Source organism: Mauremys reevesii, linkage group 1 (genome assembly GCF_016161935.1).
Source record: "Mauremys reevesii isolate NIE-2019 linkage group 1, ASM1616193v1, whole genome shotgun sequence".
NCBI classification, from domain to species: Eukaryota; Metazoa; Chordata; order Testudines; family Geoemydidae; genus Mauremys; species Mauremys reevesii.
The window spans coordinates 351,424,124-351,447,393 of record NC_052623.1 but is presented as its reverse complement, the minus strand read 5'-3'; the positions used below and the strand labels follow the sequence as shown (position 1 = coordinate 351,447,393).

The window sequence follows — 23,270 nt, the reverse complement described above, 5'->3', positions numbered from 1 at the left end:
TTACTCAGGGGTCACCCAGCAAGTCTGTGACAGAGCCATGTGTTGAACCCAGATCTTCAGAGCCCCAGTGCACAAGGCCACCCTTCCTTTCCTTTTTCCCTTATGGGACAGTCCTATGTAATCGACTAGAGAGTGGTCAGCTTCCTACAGAATGTTCAGCCCCACTATAGAATTCCATAGCAGGGTTATTATCCTGTCACATTCTATACCTTGGCTTCGAAAACCTGTAGAAAGGAGCTCATTTGCTATTAACATCAACTGGGTTTTTGAGTAATGTCTCTATTGTTTTTGTCTCTGTTACGCCCTGTCGGATTTCTTCATGCGGTTGATATAACAGACATTCAGTGCCGCTTCCGATCTATTTAGCCAGTGCAGGATCTGAATGGCTTGGCTTCCTGGGGCGCTGCTGTATCAGAGCAAAGTTACTTCTGAGCTTTCTCTGAAGGGCAAGGGAGACCTGGGGCCCTTGGCTCTGGTCACTCTATGCTTGCAACTCCCTTTTGAAATCATTGAACGTTTATGAGCAGCTGGGACATCTGGCCCAGTTTCAGGAGGGAAAAGGTAAGAGACAAGACAAGATAAACCAATAGGATCATGGTCGCCAAGGCTCATGGCGTCTGTTGCTTACCAGCCCAATAGAATAAGGCAAAATACTAAAGACACCCCATTCCTAGTGGTACCGACTGGCAAACATACCCCCAATGCACTCTCAATGTGACCCTTTCTCTCCACAGACTCTGACTCTCTCTGACCTGAAGCCAAAGCGGGGTCCAGTGTCGGGGGGCACACAGGTGACCATTACAGGCACCAACCTGAATGCTGGCAGCAACGTTGTGGTGACATTTGGCCGGCAGCCCTGTCTCTTTTACAGGTGTGCACATAATCCTTCCCTGCGGCCCATGCAGGGGGCAGGGAGCCGCGAACAGAGGGATGTGGCTGGCGTTGTTTTCTGATGGGACTGTTGGGGCACCAGGCTATGAAATAGCCTCCCTCTGTCTGTCCAGCGTCCTTGGTGCTGGGCTGAGCATGTGGAACGTGGTTACAGTGCTCCAGCACCTTCCCCATATGAAAGGGAGCTCATTAGGTCTCATCCCTGTCCCTATAGGATATTAGTTCTCCTCACCTAATCGCCATACAGGGGGTCCCAGCTCATGGAGAGGTGACAACTGGACTAGCAGGGGGGATTGCAGATGAGGGTTTAGGTTCACTGGCTGAGACGTTTGGAGTCTTCGGACTGGAATAGCTGGGAGTGTTACTGGTCACATCTGAGCCACATGGGTAGCGCTCTTAGGGGAAGTGGAGTGACCATGTCGGCTGGACAGGACAGTACTGTCACCCCCTCCCCCTTGCATCTATAAGTACCAAATCATTCAGGCACCATTTATATTAAAATTAAAAATCACCATGAAAGGTGTAACTCAAAAGGGAGGGAGCATGAAACCAAAGACTGGCTAGACCTTCCCTAAGCACCCTGAGGACCGTATTAGTATAGGTGTGAAGCAGATATAAATCATAGTAGCCAGGCCTATTATAGTTTCTCTCTTCTATGCACACAAGCACATCTCTTGTTGTGTGTCAGTTCTGTTCTGCAGATAGAGACCCACCTCCTGCAGTCCATTAGAGGATCCTTATTTTGCGTGTCCCTGGGTGGGAAGACAGGATTCATTTCACTGTTTTGATTAGTATTTGATGTACATTTTCGATGGTCCCTGGTTAAATTTCATTACCGTTCTCCGCGGGACCTGTGCTCTGCTAGTCATTGTGGGAGTACTGTGCAAAAGATTCCATCCCACACCCCTGCCTTATCAGGGAAAAAACTGATTGATTCTAAGTATTAAAACAACCGATGGCTCAGCTGGAGACAAGGGCACAGAACTTTTCAGCTCTAGATCAGCAGTGCACTTCCACTCCAGGACGGTGGTGTCCAAGAGTCAGTGTCCTCTACTGGGTGTTCATTAATCCACGTGAAAAGGAGTCCAAGTCCAGGTCTTAGTGGTATCTACAACACAAAATCTACCATCCCCACAATCAACACTAATGTAGCAAGTAGCAACCAGTGGTTCCCAGAGAGGCCAAACACTGAGCAGGGTTTGAGACTGAATGCTTCTCCCACCTCCAAGGAGGCCTGCCCATTGCAGGGTTGAGGCACATTGGCAAGGTGATGGAGGGGGAAATTGCACAGCTATCATGGCCCACGCTGCATCTGTTCTGGGGTTACAAGACTTCAGTCTCCTGGGCTGTCACTATTGCATTTTTCAAACCCTTTGAGTCATTCACGGGTGTGTGGTGACCTGACGCCTGTAATTTATGGTCATGTGGTAACAGCCTGGGATTTAGGAGTTCACATGGGCACTGCAGCTGCATCGGCACTGCTTAAAGAATCATAGAATCGCAGGGTTGGAAGGGACCTCAGGAGGTCATCTAGTCCAGCCCTCTGCTAAAGCAGAACCAATCCCCAACTAAATCAAAGAAGAGTGAACAGTTAGTGTTCGAGGAGCAGTGGAGCCTGTAGACGGACACTGTATGTGAGGGCAGCTGAAGGGAGGCCGGAGGATAGAAAGGGAGCAGACGTGAGCATGCAGGTAACAATGAGCTCAGTTTGATCTTCCTGTGATTGTAGTTAGTGATGAGACTGAGTAACAGATCACTGACTCCTAAAAATCAAAGGCAGTAGGACCTTGGGTCTTGCTCCACCCATTACAGAGGGGGAGGCCAGCTGCAAAATTCAGACCTAAATCGGGGTTTGAACCTTGCCACAAACTGGGGTTTTGGTTCGGGCTCCTCTCTAATTACAGTAAAATACCTCCCAGTGCATTAGCACCTTCCGTCCAAAGATCCCAAAATGCACTGTGAACATTAATTAGCTGAGCCCACCGGTCCCCCTGTGAAGTAGGTGGTGTCATCCCATATTACAGGTGGAAAAACTGATGCAGAACCAACCCGCGGCCTTTCTTATGGCAGTGGTCACTGCTGAGGCTTTGAAGGAAGAAACCAAGCACTCATCAGACTCTTAATCATGCAGGGCTGTCCCTGGATGGAAATGTTTCTTGTCAGGTTCTGTTTATGCCCTGAGGCCTGAGCACTGAGAGCCCTTGCAGTTTGATCCTAGCTAGTGTGAATGTAGATGCTAATTTTTAATCAGATACATGGGCTATTCTGTTCCCACAAAGTCCACAGTAGGGAATTCCCCAGGTTAGGGATGGGTTGGTTACAAAGCACTGAATGGGGATTGGGCAGCAGGGTTGGTGGCAGAGCCCTTTCATGGTGACATTGTCCTGCTCACACGGTTCATGCCTGGCTGTTTGTTCTGCTCACAGGAGGTCCACGAAGCACATTGTCTGTAACACCACGGCCTCGGACGACGGCTTTGATAAGGTGAAGGTGTCCGTGAGGGTGGACAAGGCCAAGATACATCAGGAGTTGCAGTTTGAGTACATGGAGGACCCCACCATCCTGAGGATTGAGCCAGAGTGGAGCATCATCAGGTACTAATACAGACCCCATTTCCTCTGTCCTTGGCTCCCGTTTGTTCTCTGTTGCACAGCTGGTTCCAGGCGGGTGGGCTTCTCCTGCTGATTAAGACCCCAGTTCAGCCATGCACTTTCCAGTGGGACTTAGGTGATGTGGCCTTGACTTCAATGGGGCCTAAGCATGTGCTTTGCCGAATCAGGCCAAAGAGCCTAATGGGAGCAGAGGGTGCTCACAGGGCTACGCCTGGGTGACGATGCCTTACGCTGTACATAGTGCTCTTCAGCGGGGTGGCTTCCAAAGCACGTTGGGTGTTGTGTCTTGTGTGTGCGCACGCGCCATGCATATGGAAGATCTTCCGTTGACCAGGAAGAGTTCGATGGTGACTTTGGATGGTAGCTGTGTTCCTTCCAGGAGCCGCAAGGGGACTTTGTGCAGTGCTTGTGTCTAAGAAGCCTTCTGCATCTCCTCTAGCAGGGCACAACTTCCCTGCTTAAGGAAGCAAAATCCACACAGGAGCCTTTGCCGAATGCATGTCTTGGGAATACCGTGGCGATTGTTTTAATTACAAGGTGGTCTCGTGTCTGAGGTTAGAGATTTTTGCCCTGGTACTGAGGACTGGAGAGTTTCACCCTCCACTTCTATGTCAACCCCTCCGCCTCCCAAGTTCCAGGCTTGCCTCCCAACTCCAGGATTTTCCCTATAGGCGGTGGGGAAAAGGACTGGATTATTTTCTGTTGAAGACTCTTCCACTTTCCCCTGTGGCTGGCTAGACCTATGCTGATGTATCTCCCAGAGGATCTCAGGAGAGAATTTTGTGAGCCCTCTGGGTTTGGCAGACAAAATAAAAACCCTCTGGAACTTGAACTGCTGCTTTTTGAATGAGGTTCGAGCAAGTTTGCGTCACATTACTTCCTTTTTGAGCTTTTCTACACCATAGGGTAATGTGCTCTCCAGGGGTGTGATTTCTCAATTGCACAAACATGTTGCACATTAATTGGTCCATTCAGACCCTGCCGGTGAGCACTAAAGGTTCCCTTGTGTGCTTTAACATTGCGCTGTTTGAAACTGTGCTCCGTCAAATCACACTAGGAAATCTTCAGTGCCCGCCAACAATGTCTACACCGGCCAATTAATGTGCACTTTAGAAATCACATCCTCCTAGTGCGTGTTACCCCATCACAAACAAACCGTTTACTTTCCACTGCTTTCCTGCACTTGCTCCAGTTGGTTTCCAAATTGCAAGCGCCGGAGGCGATTTGTGGCCTGGCGGGGTCTCTCGTTAGATCTCCAGCCCACGTCTGCAGGCCCAAAGGGTTCAGATAGCGTGGAGATGCCTCCCTATTACTGAACCGTCATCCTAACCAAACCTCGCAGCCATTGGAACCCTCGCGAGTTTCCTCCAGGACAGAGAGGTCCACACCACACCAGTCACTCAGTCCCGAGTTGCTCCATACCCCGTTGTGACTGTTTTAATATTTGTTTTGCCGTAGCACCCAGCGGCCCCAGAACCCCATTGTGCGGCACAGACACAAAGAAAGACATGGCCCCTGCCCACCAAGCTGCACATTCTAATAGCCCTGACCTGTGCCAAGCCCAGCTTTTCCCCTTAGTTCCACTGATGCAACCCCATTTGCTCCAGCGGGGTCGCACTGAGAACAGTAGCTGAGAGGAGACTTTGGCCCTGAGTGTGGAAGGAAGCAAAGCCTTAGACAAATACTGTCACAAGCCTGCGAGACTGGCCCAGTGAAGAGAGAAATTGGTCATTAAATGCTCTAGTATTTCCTTTAAAAGATACCAAATAAGAAATATGAGTCTCCTCTCATCCATCCATCACAGCTCTCAGCTCCCCTGTCAACCTGGAGTGATTGGAGTGTCTGGGGATTAGGTCGTGTCTTGTAAAGACCCCGGCTCAGCTCCCATCCAGAAGATGTTTTCACAAATCAATTAATGACTTTAATTACGGTGGGGAATTTACCAATTTTGCCAGATTGAATCTTTCCACATTGGGCTTGTGGCTTCAGCGTCTGGATTTTCCATTTGGGGGGAGTTGTTAGTCACAGAGTTCAGGTTATCGCTGAAATGAGAAAGCGTTTTACTCTGTTCCTCGGTGAAAGCGAGTTTAGTGCTGGCGAAAGGCGCTGGATTGACGGCTCTGGACTGGAATAGCAGGGCGGAGAGACTCCCTGTCCCAGTGCCCGTTCCCCTGAGCCATCCAGTGCTCCATTGCTATAGACAGAAATGAAAACCTGTGGTGCCCTCGGACTGAGTGTCTGTTCAGCTGCCAGCGGGTAGCACGGACAGATGGGAGGATGCATCTCGCTGTCCAGTTAGTCCCTCCGCCCCTTGCTGTTCTAAGGGGCTAGTAGGGGGGAATCACCAGTGTTCATTTGGTGGAGATGAACAGCAATGGCTTGAGTGTAATGAGTCACCTCTGAACCCGACGAGTGCTCGCTGAGCCCCGCCAGTTAGCGCCGCTGAGCTGCTGAGCTATCCCTCGGCCGCAGCTTGCACGTCTATCTGCCAGGCCTCAGCCAATCCACAGGCTCAGGTCTAACCAGGAGTCCCCAAGGCCAGGGATGGGGGCTCCCATTGAGAGCAGCCACTCCAGCCTGCTCAACGTCACTACCTTGCCCGGAGTATCCCCTGCCACTTGGAGGGTCTTACACGCTGCTCCTGTTCCAGCCTGCGCCTGCTGCTGCCTTGGTCTTGTTCCAACCCTGTTCTTGATTCCTGCTCTGACTCCTGGCTCTGGTCCCCAGCCTGACCGCTAGGCCTGACCACCGCTGTTCCAACCACTTGGCCTCACTATCCACTTCTCAGTTTGACACTGAGTCAGGCACAGTGCCAGCAAGTGTGGCAATCTAATACAAGGCATCCAGCGCACCTCAGTCCTGCCTTCAGTTCCACTTCTGAGCCTCTTCTTGAGGTCAAAGCCTTGGAGAACGGTGAAGGGGGACAGAACAGAGCATCCTACATTAGCACTGTATCTCAGCATCTCTTTTCCTAGTGTGGAGCTAATCTCTGGAGCGCTCCGCTACAGGCAGTCATTGAGGCAAGCAGCAAAGCAGGGCTTTCAGAAAGGGCTGGATCACTGTATGGCCAGTGGTGACGTGCGGCTTTTTGAACTAAATCAAGAATGGTTTAATTGACCCTCATGCTTGAGGCTGTAAGTTGATCAACTGCCAAGGTCAGGGAAGAATTTTCCTTCTTGCCTCTACTATAGTTTTGCATTCTTGGCAGGGGAAAGGTCACCTTCTAAGCAGCAGGTATTGGCCACTGCTAGAGGGCAGGGTGCCAGATGAGAGTTTTATCGTACAATACACTTCATCACAGCAACTTATGGGTCTCTCTTCGACTTGCCCCTGACTTCTGAGTTAAGATCTCTGAAGGCTGAATGAGTGTCATTACACCAGCCTTGCAAAGTCTGTATCAGGCCAGGCACAAATTCCACTCACCTGCCATTTTCCATGGCAATAATAGAAACAAAAGGATCTTATTTGACTTACACATCCAAAAAATATTACTCACACTGGGTGAGTAGAATTTTACAAGGCTCCATTAAAACAGATGGTCTGTGGTTGATTTGAGTTACATTTAGCATCAGCTGGCTCTGAAGAGTAAAGAAAACATCATAGAGCCTCCCGTCCAGTCAGGGATCCACTTGAGAAAAATCCCAGACCCCAGCATTATCTGACACACAAGCTGTCAGCAGCGTCCCCATCTGCCATAGGCGAGATGTGCCCAGCCAAGCCCAGAGCCAGAGGTGGGGTGGGGAGAGTAGGAGGTGAGGAGTTGTAGACACAGGCATCATCTCTCCACCTAATGCAGTGTCACGTCCTCAACATCCCATAGTTTCTTCCCTTCCATTTCTCAGCATGCACAATAAAGGAAGAGAGAGATTGAATGGCCATTTAATGTCAGGTAGAGAGCTCTCACCACAGCAGGGAGGCCAGGGAGTGCTGGAGAAATCCTTACAGAGCTACTGGTGTCTCATAGAATCATAGAATCTCAGGGTTGGAAGGGACCTCAGGAGGTATCTAGTCCAACCCCCCGCTCAAAGCAGGACCAATCCCCAACTAAATCATCCCAGCCAGGGCTTTGTCAAGCCTGACCTTAAAAACCTCTAAGGAAGGAGATTCCACCACCTCCCTAGTGAACCCATTCCAGTGCTTCACCACCCTCTTAGTGAAAAAGTTTTTCCTGCTATCCAACCTAAACCTCCCCCTCTGTAACTTGAGACCGTTGCTCCTTGTTCTGTCATCTGGCACCACTGAGAACAGTCTCCATTCGCTTCTAAAACCAGAGACACTGTTCATCCTCCCATGGCCCAGGGTGACTGTGCTCTGAGCTACTGCCAAGCGGGATGCTCAGGGATTCCGGCTGGGGAAAATCCTGATTGACCTAAAGCCTGGGGGGAAGATGGAGCGGGCTGAGTGAAGATCTCAGCGAGACAGAGGGGAAGGGGCGGAAGGAAGGGCCAAGCCAGTCAGAGAGGCAGGAGGTGGACCTGGTTGGTATCAGCCACAGAAGTAAAGCCTTGGCCAAAGGCGGTGGGACCAGGGAGAAGTGTGCTGCTGTGCATGCCTCCGGCTGGGGCCTCTTAGTGCTCTGATCAGCTGAGCTGCCTCTTCCAATCAGGGGTTGCTTCTCCAGCCTAAACACACTAATAGGCCCTTTCTCAGCTTTCCGGGCTAGTATGGGGTGAACACCACCTTACACACAAGTAAAGCTAGTCACAGGTATGTCTACCCAGGCTGCAGTCACATCTTGGATTGCAGTGTGGACATGGGTTTGAGAGCCAAGCCTAGATCCAAATGGACATTTTGCAGGTTGCCTCCTCTCTCTAATGGGGTGGACCAGAGCCATGGATTAAAACTGAATGCTGCAGTTGGAGCCTCTCTCTTAGGGCGTGTCTGCACAGCAGCCGGGAGATGGGTAGACAGACACACTCTAGCTCTGCTCAAGCTAGCACCTAAAAACAGCAGTGTGGCCATGGTGGCTGGTCTGATTACATAGCGAGGGGTTCAGGTGGGTTTATACTGGGGCAACTAGCCCGAGTCACTGCCCGTGTCACTGCAACGTCGAGGCACTAGTGTGAACACCTCTTGTGCAGGTATGTCTCTCCGCATTGGGAATGACACCTCCCAGCTGCTATATAGAGAGACCCTTCGATTCTGCCATTGATCTCCAGAGATCAGTGTGCCCACGAGGGTACAATCAACTCATTCATACACTTTGCAATGAATGTTTAGAAAGTGAGTGTAAAGCAGGTGACAGGTCTGAGAAGGAGAGCACCAGAGAGCGGGGGCTTCTGTGTTCAAAGCCGTTTGAGTCCCCTGTCACAGAAACAACAGAACAAGATGCACCCTGGAGAGATGCAGCTAATACCCGTAGTGAGAAAGAACCCAAGCTACAGGTGCTCAGAGGGAGGGGAATACCTGGGAGTCACAGCAAATCAGATGGGGGTTTACAATGTGACGTGGCAGCAGAAATCCTTGTGTGAATGTTTGGACCTGATAGATGGGGCATCACCTCCCAGACCAGGGGTGTGGAAGCCCCTCTCTGCCTGTCTGTCCAAGGGATTCGCAGATCACCCATCACTGCAACATTCAGTTCCGGGCCTCGATAACAGGCAATTCTTGTTGTTCCTTCTTTCTGTTCTGTAGTGGAAACACCCCCATAGCCGTGTGGGGAACTCACCTGGACCTTATCCAGAACCCTCAGATCCGGGCCAAGCATGGTGGGAAGGAACATGTCAATGTGAGTATTGCTGCTGGGAAGGGGAGCGGTGTTAAGGAACGTGGCTGGGCTGGTGAAAGGGGCTATGGGACAGCACTGGAGATTGGAGTCTCCTGTTTAGCCACAAAACAGGCATAGCATTAGCAGCCCAAGCAAGCCTGCCTGCCCAGTGTGCCTCAAATCCAACCTGCAGCAGCGAGAGGGGAGTTGATTCTCCAAGATCCAGGTGGTCCCCAGTCTCTGCTGTGACAGTTAGTGGCAGGGATAGTTTCTGTTATGTGGACACGTGTCATCTAGGAATTGTCACCGATTGCCTGTTGCACACAAGGCCCCACATTGCATTCCGATATTAATGATGTGGGTCACCCAGCTGCCATGCCAGAGGGTGGAAGGTAAGTCGGGCACACTGGAGCAGCAGGGACTGGGAACACCCTGCTGTCACTTTAGCAACACCCTATTAATGTTGGCAAAGTGCTTTGAGATGACTGCCTAGGAGTCCTGCGGAAAGGGATCTGCGGGCTATAGTGGACCACAAGCTAAATATAAGTCAACAGTGTAACACTAATGCAAAAAAAATCAACATCATCTGGGATGTATTAGCAGGAGTGTTGTAAGCAAGACACAAGAAGTAATTATTCCGCTCCGCTCTGTGCTGATAAGGCCTCAGCTGGAGTATTGTGTCCAGTTCTGGGGGCCACATTTCAGGAAAGATGTGGACAAAATGGAGAAAATCCAAAGGAGAGCAACAAAAATGACAAAAAGGTCTAGAAAACATGACCTGTGAGGGAAGATTGAAAAAACTGGGTTTGTTTAGTCTGGAGAAGAGAAGGCTGAGGGGAGACATGATAACAGTTTTCAAGTACATATAATGTTGTTTTAAGGAGGAGGGAGAAAAATTGTTCTTGTTAACCTCTGAGGGTAGGACAAAAAGCAGTAGGCGTAAATTGCAGCAAGGGAGGTTTAGGCTGGGCATTAGGAAAAACTTCCTGTTAGGGTAGTTAGCCACTGGAACAACTTGCCTAGGGAGGTTGTGGAATCTCCATCATTGGAGGTGGTTAAGAACAGGTAAGACAAACACTTGCAAGGGATGGTCTAGTGGGTGTTACATAGTCCTGCCTTGAGTGCAGAGGACTGGACTAGATGACCTCTTGAGGTCCTTCCAGTTCTACGAGTCTGTGAAACCCTTGGAAGAAAAGCCCCAGAGAAGAGCAGAGGATTTGTTCTTACTACCAGCTCCAGACCCTATGAAACACCCACACTCTCGCTCAGCCAGGCCCCGTGGCCTTGCATGCTCGTTGCCCACCAGCAGCTAGCACTGAGTGATGCCTCAGACTCCAGCTGCCTGTTCACACTGCGGCTGAGGCTCTGGCAGGCCCATTTTCACGGAGAGAGGAAGCAGGCAGCGGCTGTGTTGCCCTTCTGCTGACATGAAGAGTGACAGTCATGAGGCTGCTTGAGAAACCAGAGGTCCCATACACCTGCCCTCAAAATGTCAGCTGTCCCCAGCCTTCTGGAGCCATCCCTGATGTGTTCTCCACAGCGAGTTACAGAGAGAGGCTGCTGACCCAGGGGAGTGGCTGGACTCCACTTACTGTGAACACAATAGTCCAGCCTGGGCATGACCTGAGGCCCTGGCACTGCTGGCCAAGGCCCTGATCCTGCTGGATGCTGAGCACAGCCTGAGAAGGGTTGAGTAGCTGATGGCATTCTGCCTCTGCTGGGATCAGGCCCAGACTCTGAGTGAGGTACAGAGGCCTGCCTCAGCCCACCAACCAATACTTTCCTCCAGCAAAGTCCCAGGGAATCCCAGGCTGGAATTCCTCATCCTCATCCTCTCCCCTGGTGGTTGGTGACGACGAGGAGCTAAACACACATGCTGGCTTCCCTGGCACCTCTTCTCTGCCTCTGCAACAGCACAGCAATAAACTACATCTATCACCCACAACTACATCTGCTACCCACAAGCCCCTGCAAAATGCCACCAATCCCTTTAGCCTGTGAAGGTCTGTGTGCCTAGCAGAAGTGACTGGTGCAGAAATTACCCTGAAAGCTCCAAGGTCCCTTCCAATAATACATCCCTTCAACAAACCAAGAGCCAGAACCCTCCTTTCCCACCCCATCCCTTCCGCCTCGCCGGTATAATAGGCCAAGCCACTCTTGATTAGGCTCTATGCCAGCTCCCAGAGCGCTCATGTCGAGCTAAATCTGGAGTGACACCGCCTGGGCCAGCAGCGGCAGCGAGAAGAGATTCGCCTGTGCCCAGGAGTCCCCGCGGCAGGGCGAGGAGACTGACAGGGGCAGGCTTTAATCAGGGCTTGTTGCTGTGAGGAGCAGAGATCAAAAGAGCCGGGGGGCAAGGAGGGAGAAATGAGCTTCCTTCTCTTAAAACCCTGTCTCATCCGAAGGAAACCACACGTACGGCTGTTGGAACATCAAGCAAAAAAACCCACCAAACAAACCCATAACAAATAAAACCCAGAGACATCCCTGGGTGATTCTGGAGCGAAATTAAAAGGGTGCAAACTAGAAAGGGTCATTGTGACTGGCTAGGAGGTTAGCATCAGCTTCATAGTGCCTCCGGCCTTACCTTGCTATACACAGGGATGGCTTTTTAGGGAAGGTCTCTGCTGCAGGGGACACCAGCTGACACTGGCCCAGGCTTTTCTCAGGGAGTTTGGCATCGATTCTTTGGGCCCCTCTCCCCTTGCTTTGCTCACTTTTACCTTTGCACGGACACACATCGTCAATAGCCTCAAAGGCACTAGTGCCCTCATTTTCAAAGACGCTGGGCACCTCCAGCTTCCATGGGCTCCCTGGGGTTTGGGGGTACCTGGCACTTCTGAAAATCAGGCCAAATGACCCTCATTTTCAGAGATGTTGAGCGCTCACAGCTCCCACTGACTTTAGCTGTAGTGTGTTCGTGGCTTCTGAAACCCCAGGTGCTACTGAACAAATTCTTCTCTCACTTACTGGTGTAACACCACTGGCTGGTGAAGCTGCTCCCAATTTACACCCAGGGCCGGCTCCAGACCCCAGCGCGCCAAGCGCGTGCTTGGGGCGGCGTGCCAGCGGGAGGGCGGCAGGCGGCTCCAGTGGACCTCCCGCAGGCGTGCCTGCGGAGGGTCCGGTGGTCCCATGGCTCCGGTGGAGCATCCGCAGGCGTGTCTGCGGGAGGTCCACCGGAGCCATGGGACCAGCGGACCCTCTGCAGGCACGTCTGCAGGAGGTCCACTGGAGCCGCGGGACCGGCGGACCCTCTGCAGGCACATCTGCAGGAGGTCCACCGGAGCCGCGGGACCGGCGACCGCCATAGCGCCTCCTGCAGCGTGCCGCCCTGCTTGGGGCGGCGCAATTCCTAGAGCCGCCCCTGTTTACACCAGGGTAAGTGACAGCAGACCCAGGCCATTAAGTCCTGGTGGGTCTCCTGGCTGCGGAGGGCTGGCTATGCTGCTCCTGAATTGACCAGAGGGGGAATTCATGTTACCCCAGTGAATCCGTGGTAGAGCCAGGAATACGACTCAGGAGTCCTGATTTCCCATCCTCTGCTTTAACCACTAGACAACACTCCTCCCCTTTTGTCCTGCTACCTCCCTTTATCCCAGCAGTGCCATGTAATGGCTCCTAGCCTGAGAGGTAGGGCCAAACCCAGAGAGAGGCTGAGCCCCTGCAGCCCCGTTGAGTCAGTGAGTATTCCAGGTGCCTGTGGCCCCCCAGCATTCGGCCCCTACAGAGGGTGTGGGAGGCACGTTCTTGGCTGGACCCGAGACATGGAGTTGGGTTGGAGCCTGATTCCACCTCCCATGACCTCCCCCCACTTACAATAACCTCTGGGGGCGATCCTGGGTCATGCTAGGTATTTTTCTATCCTGTTGTATTTAACCAAGTGTCACTTGGCCGATAGATTCTCCAGCATTCGGAGCTAGCTGCCTGCAATGCTTCATCCTCTTCAGCAAGCACTCGTCATCCCCCTGAGAGGGAGCAACGTGAGGCTGGGCCACCTAGTGACTAGCTCAAGCTATAAGTGCCCTCGTCGGCCGGCTCTAGGCACCAGCGCTCCAAGCATGTGCTTGGGGCGGCACTTTCCAAGGGGTGGCACTCCGGCTTGGGGTGCCAAAAGCCAGGAGCCAGCCCTGAGCAGAGGTGAGCTGCAGCGGTGGGGGGTGCGGGAAGGGCTGCAGGAAGTAACCGCTCCCCCCGCCAGCTCACCTCCGCTCCAGTGCTGCCTGCTCCCCCAAGCGCGCCGCCGCTCCGCTTTTCCCCTCTCCCTCCCAGGCAAGCCTGGGAGGGAGGGGTAGGAGGGGAAATGTGGCACACCCGGGGGAGGCGGTGGGGCTGGGGATTTGGGGAAAGGGTTGGAATGGGGCAGAGAAGGGGTGGAGTTGGGGCGGGACCGGGGGGCGGGGGGCAAGGGAAAATTGTTTTGCTTGGGGCGGCAAAAAACTTGGCGCCGGTCCTGGCCAACAGGCCATGTTCTAATTTCACTTACTCCGGTGTCAAACCAGCAGATCGCCACTGGAGTTACACCAAGCTTAGATCAGAATCAGGCCCCATGTAGACTGCCCAGCTGTCATGGGCAGATGACCCCTGGAGAGGGATTTAAACGTGCGAACTGCTGGTTGACTCGGCGGGTGAGAGCTCTTGGTACCCAGTCATAGCCTGAGCTCCTGTGCACAGGCTGATCTTCAGCCTTTCAGTGCTAGAGCAGAGCTGTCCCAGTGCAGCTCATCTGCATGGCTGCATCCTCTGCATTTCATTTGGTCCAAATCACTTTTCTCATCTGAATTAATCTGGGCAAAATCGACTCCAGCCCCTGTATTAAAGTAGACGTAATAGTGAACGCTCTTTGAGCAGGGGCGGATTGTGGCAAACAGTCAAAGGGATGTTTGAAAAGGAAAATCATAAAGCCAGGCTTGGGTTCATGATTATTTGTACTAAAGTAACTTTGAGAGGCCTCCGCTGAGATACGGTCCCCTTTGCTGGGCGCCGCACATATGCTTGGTGAGAGACAGTCCCTGCCCTGAAGAGCTAACAGTCCAAATAGGCAGGACAGACAAAGTAATATTACGCCCATTTTACAGGTGGGGCTCTGAAGCACCTTGTCTACATGGGGAGTTATTTCAGAATAACTCTTCCTGATGAACACCAGGTGTGGACACTCTTGTTCTGGAATAAGAGGAATGCCCAGATCTCCTGGGTCCCAGTGCAGTGCCTTAAATGCGAGGCCACCCTCTGGAGCCAAAATTTGGATACTCCAAACTTTGAGAGGCGGGGGAAGGCAGGTTCAGTTGACCAGCCCATTATTGGGATTGTGGCCGCTGACAAAACTGAGATCCTTCTGCAGGTGCAGCTTTTGGACAGTTACCGGGGAGAAGGGGATCTGGAGCTCGGGTTGCAGGACAAGGCAGAGCTTTCCATTCCGGGGGGAAAGTGGTGACACCAGCATCCTTGGAGTTCAAAGCCCCCCATGGAACAGGGCCAAGCTGCCCTTCCACTGGCCCCCACAATGTGCCTGAGCCCTGAGCCGGAGTAACTGAGGACTCGCTTGCAGGAGCGACGGACTCCCCACGCCCCTTCCAGCTGTGGCCCCGGCTGAGTGTGCTCTCAAGGTGCTGACTGCAGTGGCGGAGTGACTGTGGTGCCCCAGCTGGTCCCTCCCAGCAGCCCAGTACCTTCCTCTCCCCAGCCGTGGGTGGGGTGTTGTTTTATTGGAAGGGATTCAGTCGCTTGCAAAGTGTCTGTTGGGGGAGGGGCTGCTCTGATAACGCTCCCCCTTGGCTCATGCCCTCTAGATCTGCGAGGTACAGAACGCCACGGAGATGACCTGCCAGGCCCCAGCACTGGCCGTGGACCCAAATCACCAGTCCGAGCTAACCGAGCGCCCAGAAGAGTTTGGTTTTATCCTGGATAATGTTCAGTCCCTGCTGATCCTCAACAAAACCAACTTCACCTACTACCCAAACCCAGTCTTTGAGGCTTTCAACCCCTCGGGCATCCTGGAGCTGAAGCCAGGAACGCCCATCATACTAAAGGTGAGGAGATGGGGGTAAGGGGGCAGCATCAGAGAATGATGATGCCCTCCAGGAACACATCCGGCCAATCACAGCTCATGCCAACATCCTACCAGTCCCAACAGAGCCCTCACCAGCATCTCACCAGTCCCAGCATCACCAGTCCTAACAGAGGGCCTGCCAACATCCCTCCAATCACAACAGAGACTCCACCAGCATCCCACCAATCGCAGCACTGCTCCTGCTAACATCCCACCAATCGCAGCACAGCGTTCTTAACTTTACCCCAAACCACAGCAGATATTATCTTGTGCTGTAGGACCCTGGTGTACAGATTAGATTTAGCAGCGGCAGAAACTGCACTGAAAAGGGAAGCATGGAGCGAGAACGTTTGTGATATTCCATAACATCCTAACCACAAGGGACAGAGCTTCGAACAACTAACCTTTTCACTTCTTGACAGTTCACCCTAATGGAAGTACACGGAGTAGACCCTCAGCTGGTGTAACGCAGCATAGCTCTGTTGACTTTCCTGGAGCTACACTGATTTACACCAGCTGAGAATCTGGCCCCATGGCTCTGCCGTACGTGACAATATGTTTATTATGACAGCCAGATGCTGCACGTTTGGAATTATAAAGCTTGCTCACTCGCCATTTGTGCAAATCCGAGAACAGCCCCTTTGTGGTGTGAGACATTCTGTGAGCCAGACAGCAAGCAAGAGCACTTTATGGCCTACATTTTCCAGTATGGGCCCCTGTATGTGATGTGTGTGCAAACAGACAAAAGACACTTTCACATTCAAAACAGGTCACCATTTTGCAGGTGTAAGTGTGTTTTGTGGGTCCAGTTAGTGGCTTGTGCAGGCACAGACTAGACTAGTTTTGCAAATATAGGCCTGTAATTCCAAAGAGACAAGACTCAGGGGAACTCTGTACCAATCTGTCCCAATCTTCCAGGGGTGGGTCAGGATTTACTCTCATTGGGGAAGGCCATAAATGACGAGCCAAGGAGGGCATGTCTAGTGGTGGCACTCACATCACAGGGACAACCCAGTGGCAGGTTACACCCTGCTGAGACGTTTGTGGGTTTGCTCCTCTCGGTCCAGGGGAAGAACCTAATCCCGCCGGTGACTGGAGGGAACGCCAAGCTGAATTACACCGTGCTGATAGGCGAGAAGCCATGTGTGGTGACCGTGTCGGACGTGCAGCTGCTGTGCGAGTCCCCAAACCTCATTGGACGGCACAAAGTGATGGTAAGCCGGGCGTTAATGGGAAGCCCCGAGAGAATGGGAACCACTGAGAATTCCGGGATCCTTTGGCATTTGGAGCCCATTATGGTAGTCACTAGGGACTTGGTGACCCCTCCAGAAGGCAACGCCCCAGTCCTGGGTGGGAGTGTTAAAATAAACAAACTTGGAGACCCTTGTAGCTCATGGGGGATCTCTTAAAAGCATACAGCCCCGAATAGCCTCCTCTTGCTGGCACCCTCCTTATAGGGAATCCCTTCAGTAGAAGCCCACTTCTCTGCTTTGCATGGGACCAGCTGTGTGGTGCCAAAGTACTTGTGCAATGTGGCTACATGTATGGGGCATGATGCCTCCATGCCACCAAATGCTCCGGGCGGGGCGGGGGGGGGGAAGGAGGCTGGGAGGGGAGTGCTCTGCTTGGCTTAGCACTGGCTGCAGCAATAGTCAGCATGGAAAGAGTTAAAATCTGCCACCTAGGAACAGAAAGGAAGTGCAGGGCATTGACCATAGGGTGAATGGATCTTTGGGCTTTGGTGCCAAAAGATTACGCAGCCGCCGGCATAATTTAGTATTATTGTTAGTATTATTCCTATGAAAAATGAAGATAGTGGTGAAATTGTGGCCTGAGAGGTAGCTCCTCCTCCCCCCTCCGGATCACTCCTTTCTCCTCCTCTTCTCCATACTTTGAATGAGTCAGCAAAATCATTTGCATTCTGCAATCCTGTTGGTTGGAAGAAATGAATCTGCAAATGACATTACACCCTGGGCATGCCAACAGACAAGGCTGCTGTCTGCAAATGTGGATGGGCAATGTTTCTGATTGACCCTGATCAATTTATTCCCCTTCCCCTCTCCAGGCTGGTAGGGGAGATTTTTTTTGGTTCTAATTTCAATGATGAGAAATCTGTAGAGGTTGCTGGAGATATAATATTTGGGTACGTAAGGAGGGAGTGTTTTCTGAGTTAGAGCAGAGAACTGGTGGTTAGGATGCCCCAGTTTCCATTTTCACCTCTGCCGCAAACTCACTTTGTGACCTTGGTCACTTCACCTCCCTATGCCAGAGTTTCTCCTGCTGTAAAATGGAGATGATAATCCGTGCCAGCCATAATGCGGGGCTCAATTAATCCACAGTTGTAGAGCACATTATGATCCTCCAAGGGAAGCACTAGGGATGCCATTCTCTGCTTTAATTCCAGGGCTTTTGAATAGCCCATAATGAGTCTGCCAGCATTTTCATGGATGTAGTTAAAAGGGTGCTCAGTCACGGGCTGGCAAAGCCAAGGCCTGGGAGATAAGCCAAGAGGCAGGAGGATGGCAAATGAACCCAAGGGGTTCAGTGAGACTGAGAGCAGAATCGGGCCTTTCCATGACACAGGGATTCTCTGATCACTGCAGCCCTGGGCAGGTAGAGAGAGTCATAGAATGAGGCTTCCCCTGTACAGGAAAGGCCCCATTAGAAACGTGGGAAGATGGTTGCGTTTAAACATGTTTGTGAGCATCAGTAACACAACAAAAAGAACGAGGAGTCCTTGTGGCACCTTAGAGACTAACAAATGTATTTGGGCATAAGCTTTATGCGCAAATACATTTGTTAGTCTCTAAGGTGCCACAAGGACTCCTCCAGTCTGTATCAGCAAAAAGAACAACACGGCTACCTCTCTGAAACCAGTAACATGACAGTGCACTAAGGGTGAGTTAATGCCACAAATCTGCAAACACGGAGCCATTGCTCTGATAATGGCTGAGCTGTGAATCAAGGACAGACGGTTACCTGCAGTAAAAGCCACTGTTTTAGGAATGGCACAGAAGCTGGAATTAACCAAGGGAACAGCTGTTCTGGGGAATGCCTTCTCCAGTATGACACTGTTGTTCCTCAAGTTAGTGCCTCGCTGTTTCACTGGAACGCCACTGTGAGGATGAGGACGGGGGTGGGAATTAACAGTCAGATCTCCTGGGTCCTTCTGCCAGTGATACGCTGCATGATCTTGAGCAAATCACTAAACATCCTCGTTGCTGGGAAGCTGGGGGGTGGTAACACTTACCTAGGTCCACAAGGGCTTGTGAGACTGTATGAACAATTGCAAAGTGGGATAGTGAAGTAGGAAACCACGGTGATAATGTTTTGTGTTGATGTCAGCGTGTTCCCTCCCTCGGTCAGCTCTCGGTGCAAGGATCAGCAAAACAGTGACAGAGTTAAATAACAGGAGGAGAGAGAAAACTAAAAGACCTGGATCGAGTGCATGGTTTTGAGATGAGCTATGAAAAGGGGGAGAGGGTCACTGAGGTGAGAGGCGCAGGAGGGCTCTTCCAGAGGGGAGAAGCTGCAGAGGAGAGAGATGCGTGTACAGTATGTGAGAGGAGGTGTGGGGGGGAAATGGACGATGAGAATAGGGTTTGCATGGAAACCTCAACTGAGGCTGTCTCCCAAATCCTTAGTCACTCCTGTGTGGAGGTCAGGTCTCCAGGGCTAGGTCTGGGAGGGAGGGAGCATGTGCTGGGATGTATAGAGTCCTGTTGCAACAATAGAATTAGCACAACGATCATCCTATCGTAAGCTAGATTGTGAGTAGAGGATCTGGCACAAATCTACTGCCACTGGTGCTGGATTCCAGTTTGGCCTGAGGCTGGAGGAGAGACCTGATACCACACACAGTCTCACTCCCAGAAAGTATGTCCAGGTCGAGGTCTTTGGCCAGGCTATGTGTGTGTAGAAAGGATATGGAGGCATCTGCTCTGTGCTTGGACCATATATGAAGTGCAGGATTCCAGGTTTCCGCTGATTTCTGTCCCCCCCCAGTCCTCGAAATTGCAGGAAGGATCTGAGCAATGTGTTTGCAAGAGGCGCGGATCGTTAGCCTCAGTGCAGTGAAATCAAACGAGGTCAAAGAAGGCAAGAGAAGAAGAAACTGACAAGGAAACCAGGTTGCTTCCTGTGAAGCCAGAGCTGAGAGCAAGGATGTTAACTCACAGAATCCTAGGAGCTGCTGATCAGCCTGTCTGCTAGGGTGACCAGACGTCCCGATTTTATAGGGACAGTCCCAATATTTGGGGCTTTTTTTTATATGGGCTCCTATTACCCCCCACCCCAGCCTGATTTTTCACACTTGTTGTCTGGTCACCCTACTATCTGGTCACATCTAGTACGTCCCCCAGGCAGGGCAAGATTGCTCAATCACGTCCATGTTCAGGGCCACCCGGAGAGGGGGGGGGCAAGTGGGGCAATTTGCCCCGGGCCCAGCAGGGGCCCCCACAAGAGTTTTTCGGGGGCCCTGGAGCAGGGTCCTTCACTCCAGGGGCCCCGGAAAACTCTCGCGGGGCCTGGGCCCCCGGAGCTTCTTCCGCTCCCGGTCTTTGCTGACGGGGGGTCCTTCCGCTCCGGGGTGGAAGGACCCCCCGCCGCCGAATTACCGCTGAAACGGGACCCGCTGCCGAAGTGCAGCCGAAGACCCGTGGCGGGGCCCCCCCAACGCCGAATTACCACCGAAGACCTGGCTGCACTTCGGCGGCGGGTCCCGCTTTGGCGGTAATTCGGCGGTGGGGGGTTCCCGCCGCGGGTCTTCGGGGCACTTCGGCGGCTGATCCCGGAGCGGAAGGACCCCCCACCGCCGAATTACCGCTGAAGCGGGGGTCCCCCGCCGCCGAAGACCCCAGGCCCCCGGAAACCTCTGGGCGGCCCTGTCCGTGTGAAATAGTCCCTGCAACAGGGCAGCCTCATTTTGGGAGACGAGCCAATGAGCTGAGGCGTCTCTCTGGTAGGATGCATTCTCTCACATTTAGTTTAGCTTTCCTGTTCCTTAATCTCATCCCTGCTTCTCGGCAGCTCCTGTACACTCCCCAGGACAGACACCCTGCTCTCCTCCTCAGACAGTGCCCTGGCCTCTAGAGCTGCCTCTCACTATGCATGGCACACGCATTCGCAAGAACGCTCTGCAGGAAATCCAGGCTTCCCTTCCATGTCTTTCGAGCGGGTGTTTCATTTTTAGCAAGCTCTTGATAAGCAGGTTCTACATGCAGAGGCCCTGGAGCTGCAGGTCCTGATCCCAATCCCAGCAGCGCCCACTCAGCCCTTCACCTTCCCATGGTAGACACGCTGGGCCAGATCTTTAGCTTGTGCAAGTCAGGGTAACGGCACAGAGGGGCGGTGTCGATTTACACCCCCTGAAGATCTGGCCCCTTTAGTTCCCTGCTGTTTACTGTGGGTGAGTCCTGCAGACAAGACCATGAAATCCAAGGTCCCGCTTGCTCCGTGTGGCCATGAATCCCTGGCACATGCTGCCCCACAGCCCGTTGTGAAAAAAAATCTCTTTCCTCCAGCGCTTGTTTTCTGGGTCACCCCTGCTCTACCCCGCTGGGACTGTGTGTAACTCCACAGTGCGTGAGGCATGTTGTGTTCCTGCAGCATGACCGGCAGTATGTGCGTGTAGGACGAGAGTCGCGCTCCGCTGGGAAGAATTCCTTCTGTCGGCTCTCACAAAGTAGAGCCTGAAAAACAGGTCCCTGCCTGCGAGGAGGAAAGAGCAGGCAGGAGAGGAGCGGTCTCTCCTCAGACAACTCGGGGCGGCTCCAGCCTGGCGCCGAGGCTTTGCTGGAATGCACTGGGTGCTCCTCAGCAGCAGCCAGCGTCTCAGGCAGGGCCTGCTGTGCCTGGCAGGGAAGAAGAGCTCAGGCAGGATCCGCTAACCCCAGCGACAAGGCTGACTGGGGCACAGGCCCTGCACAAAGCTCCTGGGGACGACAGTAACGTACGCTGCTCTCTAGGCCAAGCCGCTGCCTTCCCCTCCCCCGCCGCCTCTCTGCCACCCCTGCTCGCGGGGCTCCACCCCAGGGCGGTAACGCTGCCCAGGGCCAAGTGTGTCCCACTCTATACAAATGACTGGGAACAGCATTTAACAACTAACCCTCTAGGGCTGCAGTCTGGAGCTATGGGCAGGCTCTGACGACACACGGGCTCCCACCAGCCCCGTCTCAGAGGTGATCCGGGGGGGCAAACCTCTGGGGGTCAGCAGCACGATCGGTTGGGGTGCCCGCTACATGGTATCGCCTCACCAGGAAGTGACCCCTAGGAGGCCACCTAGAGCTCCAAGCAGGGCCGTCCCTAGGGGGATGCGGGGCCCAGGGTGGAAGTGAAGAATCTCCGTGTTTTTTCGTCCCCTGTGGCTTCTGGATCCAGTTTGTTCAGTTTTACAAATCAGTAGAAGACTGTTCTTCCCGCCAGCTCTGCAAACTGTCCCTGGGCTTTGACATGTCAGCTGGCTTCTTCTAGCGCCCTGCCCAGTAACGGGGGCTGTCTCATCACAACGCAGCTGAGAGGCCGATGCACATTCTGGGGCGGGGTGGGGTGGGGTCAGCGCAGAACAGCACAACACAACACAACAGGGTCAGGCAGCAGATGACAGAACATACCCCAAGCTGCAGTTCAGCCAGGACACTGGGACTAATAATTCTGTTCGCACAAGAAGGTGTTTATAGATCACACGCCACGTGAACTGTACTGCTAACGCCAGCCTCTAGCACCATGCTGGGCTCAGTGTCCCGTCAGAAGGAAGTGTGCCACCTCCTGTCACTGGCACCACTTTTCTGGGGTTAGCGGTCTCCCATCCGAGCACTGAGTGCTTCAGACACTGTTTAGCTTGGGAGAGCAGGGAAGGTCATTGGCTCAGGTGCTATTGCTGCAGGTTGAGGTGGTTAGAGTTCCTCAGAGGAGTAGCCAGGCTCTGGGAGGTCCTGTTTGCTGGTGTTTGTAACGTGTCTGTTTGCTAATTCCCCTGCAGGCTCGAGTGGGAGGATTGGAGTTCTCCCCAGGAATGGTCTACATCTCTCCTGACAGCCCACTCAGCCTGCCGGCCATCGTCAGCATTGCCGTGGCTGGTGGCCTGCTCATCATCTTCATCGTGGCCGTGCTGATTGCGTACAAGCGCAAGTCCCGCGAGAGCGACCTGACCCTCAAGCGACTGCAGATGCAGATGGACAACCTGGAGTCCAGGGTGGCACTGGAGTGCAAGGAAGGTACGATGGAGAGGTGGGGCCCCCAGGCCTGGCAGAGGACATGCTGAAAGGAAGATATTCAGTCCCTGAAGGATTGCAGTGAAAATACAGCTCTAGCTAGAGGACCCCAATCCACCAAGTTCGGATCTGGCTTTGGATCACCCTTCTCCAAAGTTCTGGCCAATTTAGATCCAAGATCCAGTTGGGTCTATTCAAAAGATAAGGTTCAGCCACTGAATCTGGATCCGGTACAGGAGCCAGTCATCCTTGGAGCTCAGGAGCATTTTCGGACCCAGTCAGGCCCATCTCTGGTTCTGACACAGTTTGGCCCCATCCACCCGGGCTGGACAAATGGTGATAAGAACGGGCTTTGCTGGAGCCCTGTTAAAACTGAGTTTCCTAAATCAGGGTGGGGCTCTGTCTAGATGGACCCTTTGTCTGGCATTAGATGATGGGCAGAGGCAGGTGGGTGAGCAAGTACAGCCTGCTCCTTCCCCACCTATCTCTCCATCTGCACATCCTCCTCCTCCCCCGTCACTGGTTACACCCATACAGGTGTTAGCCTGACCTCCTTCCAGGTAGGGTCAGGGTGGATCTGGACCATCACTTCACTGGGGATGGGTTTCTTTGTCTCAGCTTTTGCAGAGCTTCAGACAGACATTCACGAGCTGACGAGCGACTTGGATGGTGCTGGCATCCCCTTCCTTGATTACCGCACCTACACCATGAGAGTGCTTTTCCCTGGCATTGAAGACCACCCTGTCCTGCGGGATCTGGAGGTAAGCAAGAACAATGACCATCTCCTCCCTCCAGCTGCC

At 52.9% G+C, this 23,270-nt stretch overlaps 1 protein-coding gene across 5 annotated transcripts in view; it reads left to right on the top strand.

The window, feature by feature from the left end:
• PLXNA4 (plexin A4) overlaps nucleotides 1-23,270 on the top strand; it is a 625,415-nt gene that overhangs the window by 525,682 nt on the left and 76,463 nt on the right. For all 5 annotated transcript variants that reach the window (XM_039519677.1, XM_039519678.1, XM_039519674.1 and 2 more), the window contains 7 exons: nucleotides 735-871; nucleotides 3,318-3,485; nucleotides 9,138-9,231; nucleotides 15,000-15,239; nucleotides 16,327-16,473; nucleotides 22,239-22,473; nucleotides 23,089-23,231. In XM_039519677.1, coding sequence (XP_039375611.1) covers nucleotides 735-871; nucleotides 3,318-3,485; nucleotides 9,138-9,231; nucleotides 15,000-15,239; nucleotides 16,327-16,473; nucleotides 22,239-22,473; nucleotides 23,089-23,231 — 1,164 coding nt within the window. The remainder of the gene's footprint in view (nucleotides 1-734; nucleotides 872-3,317; nucleotides 3,486-9,137; nucleotides 9,232-14,999; nucleotides 15,240-16,326; nucleotides 16,474-22,238; nucleotides 22,474-23,088; nucleotides 23,232-23,270) is intronic.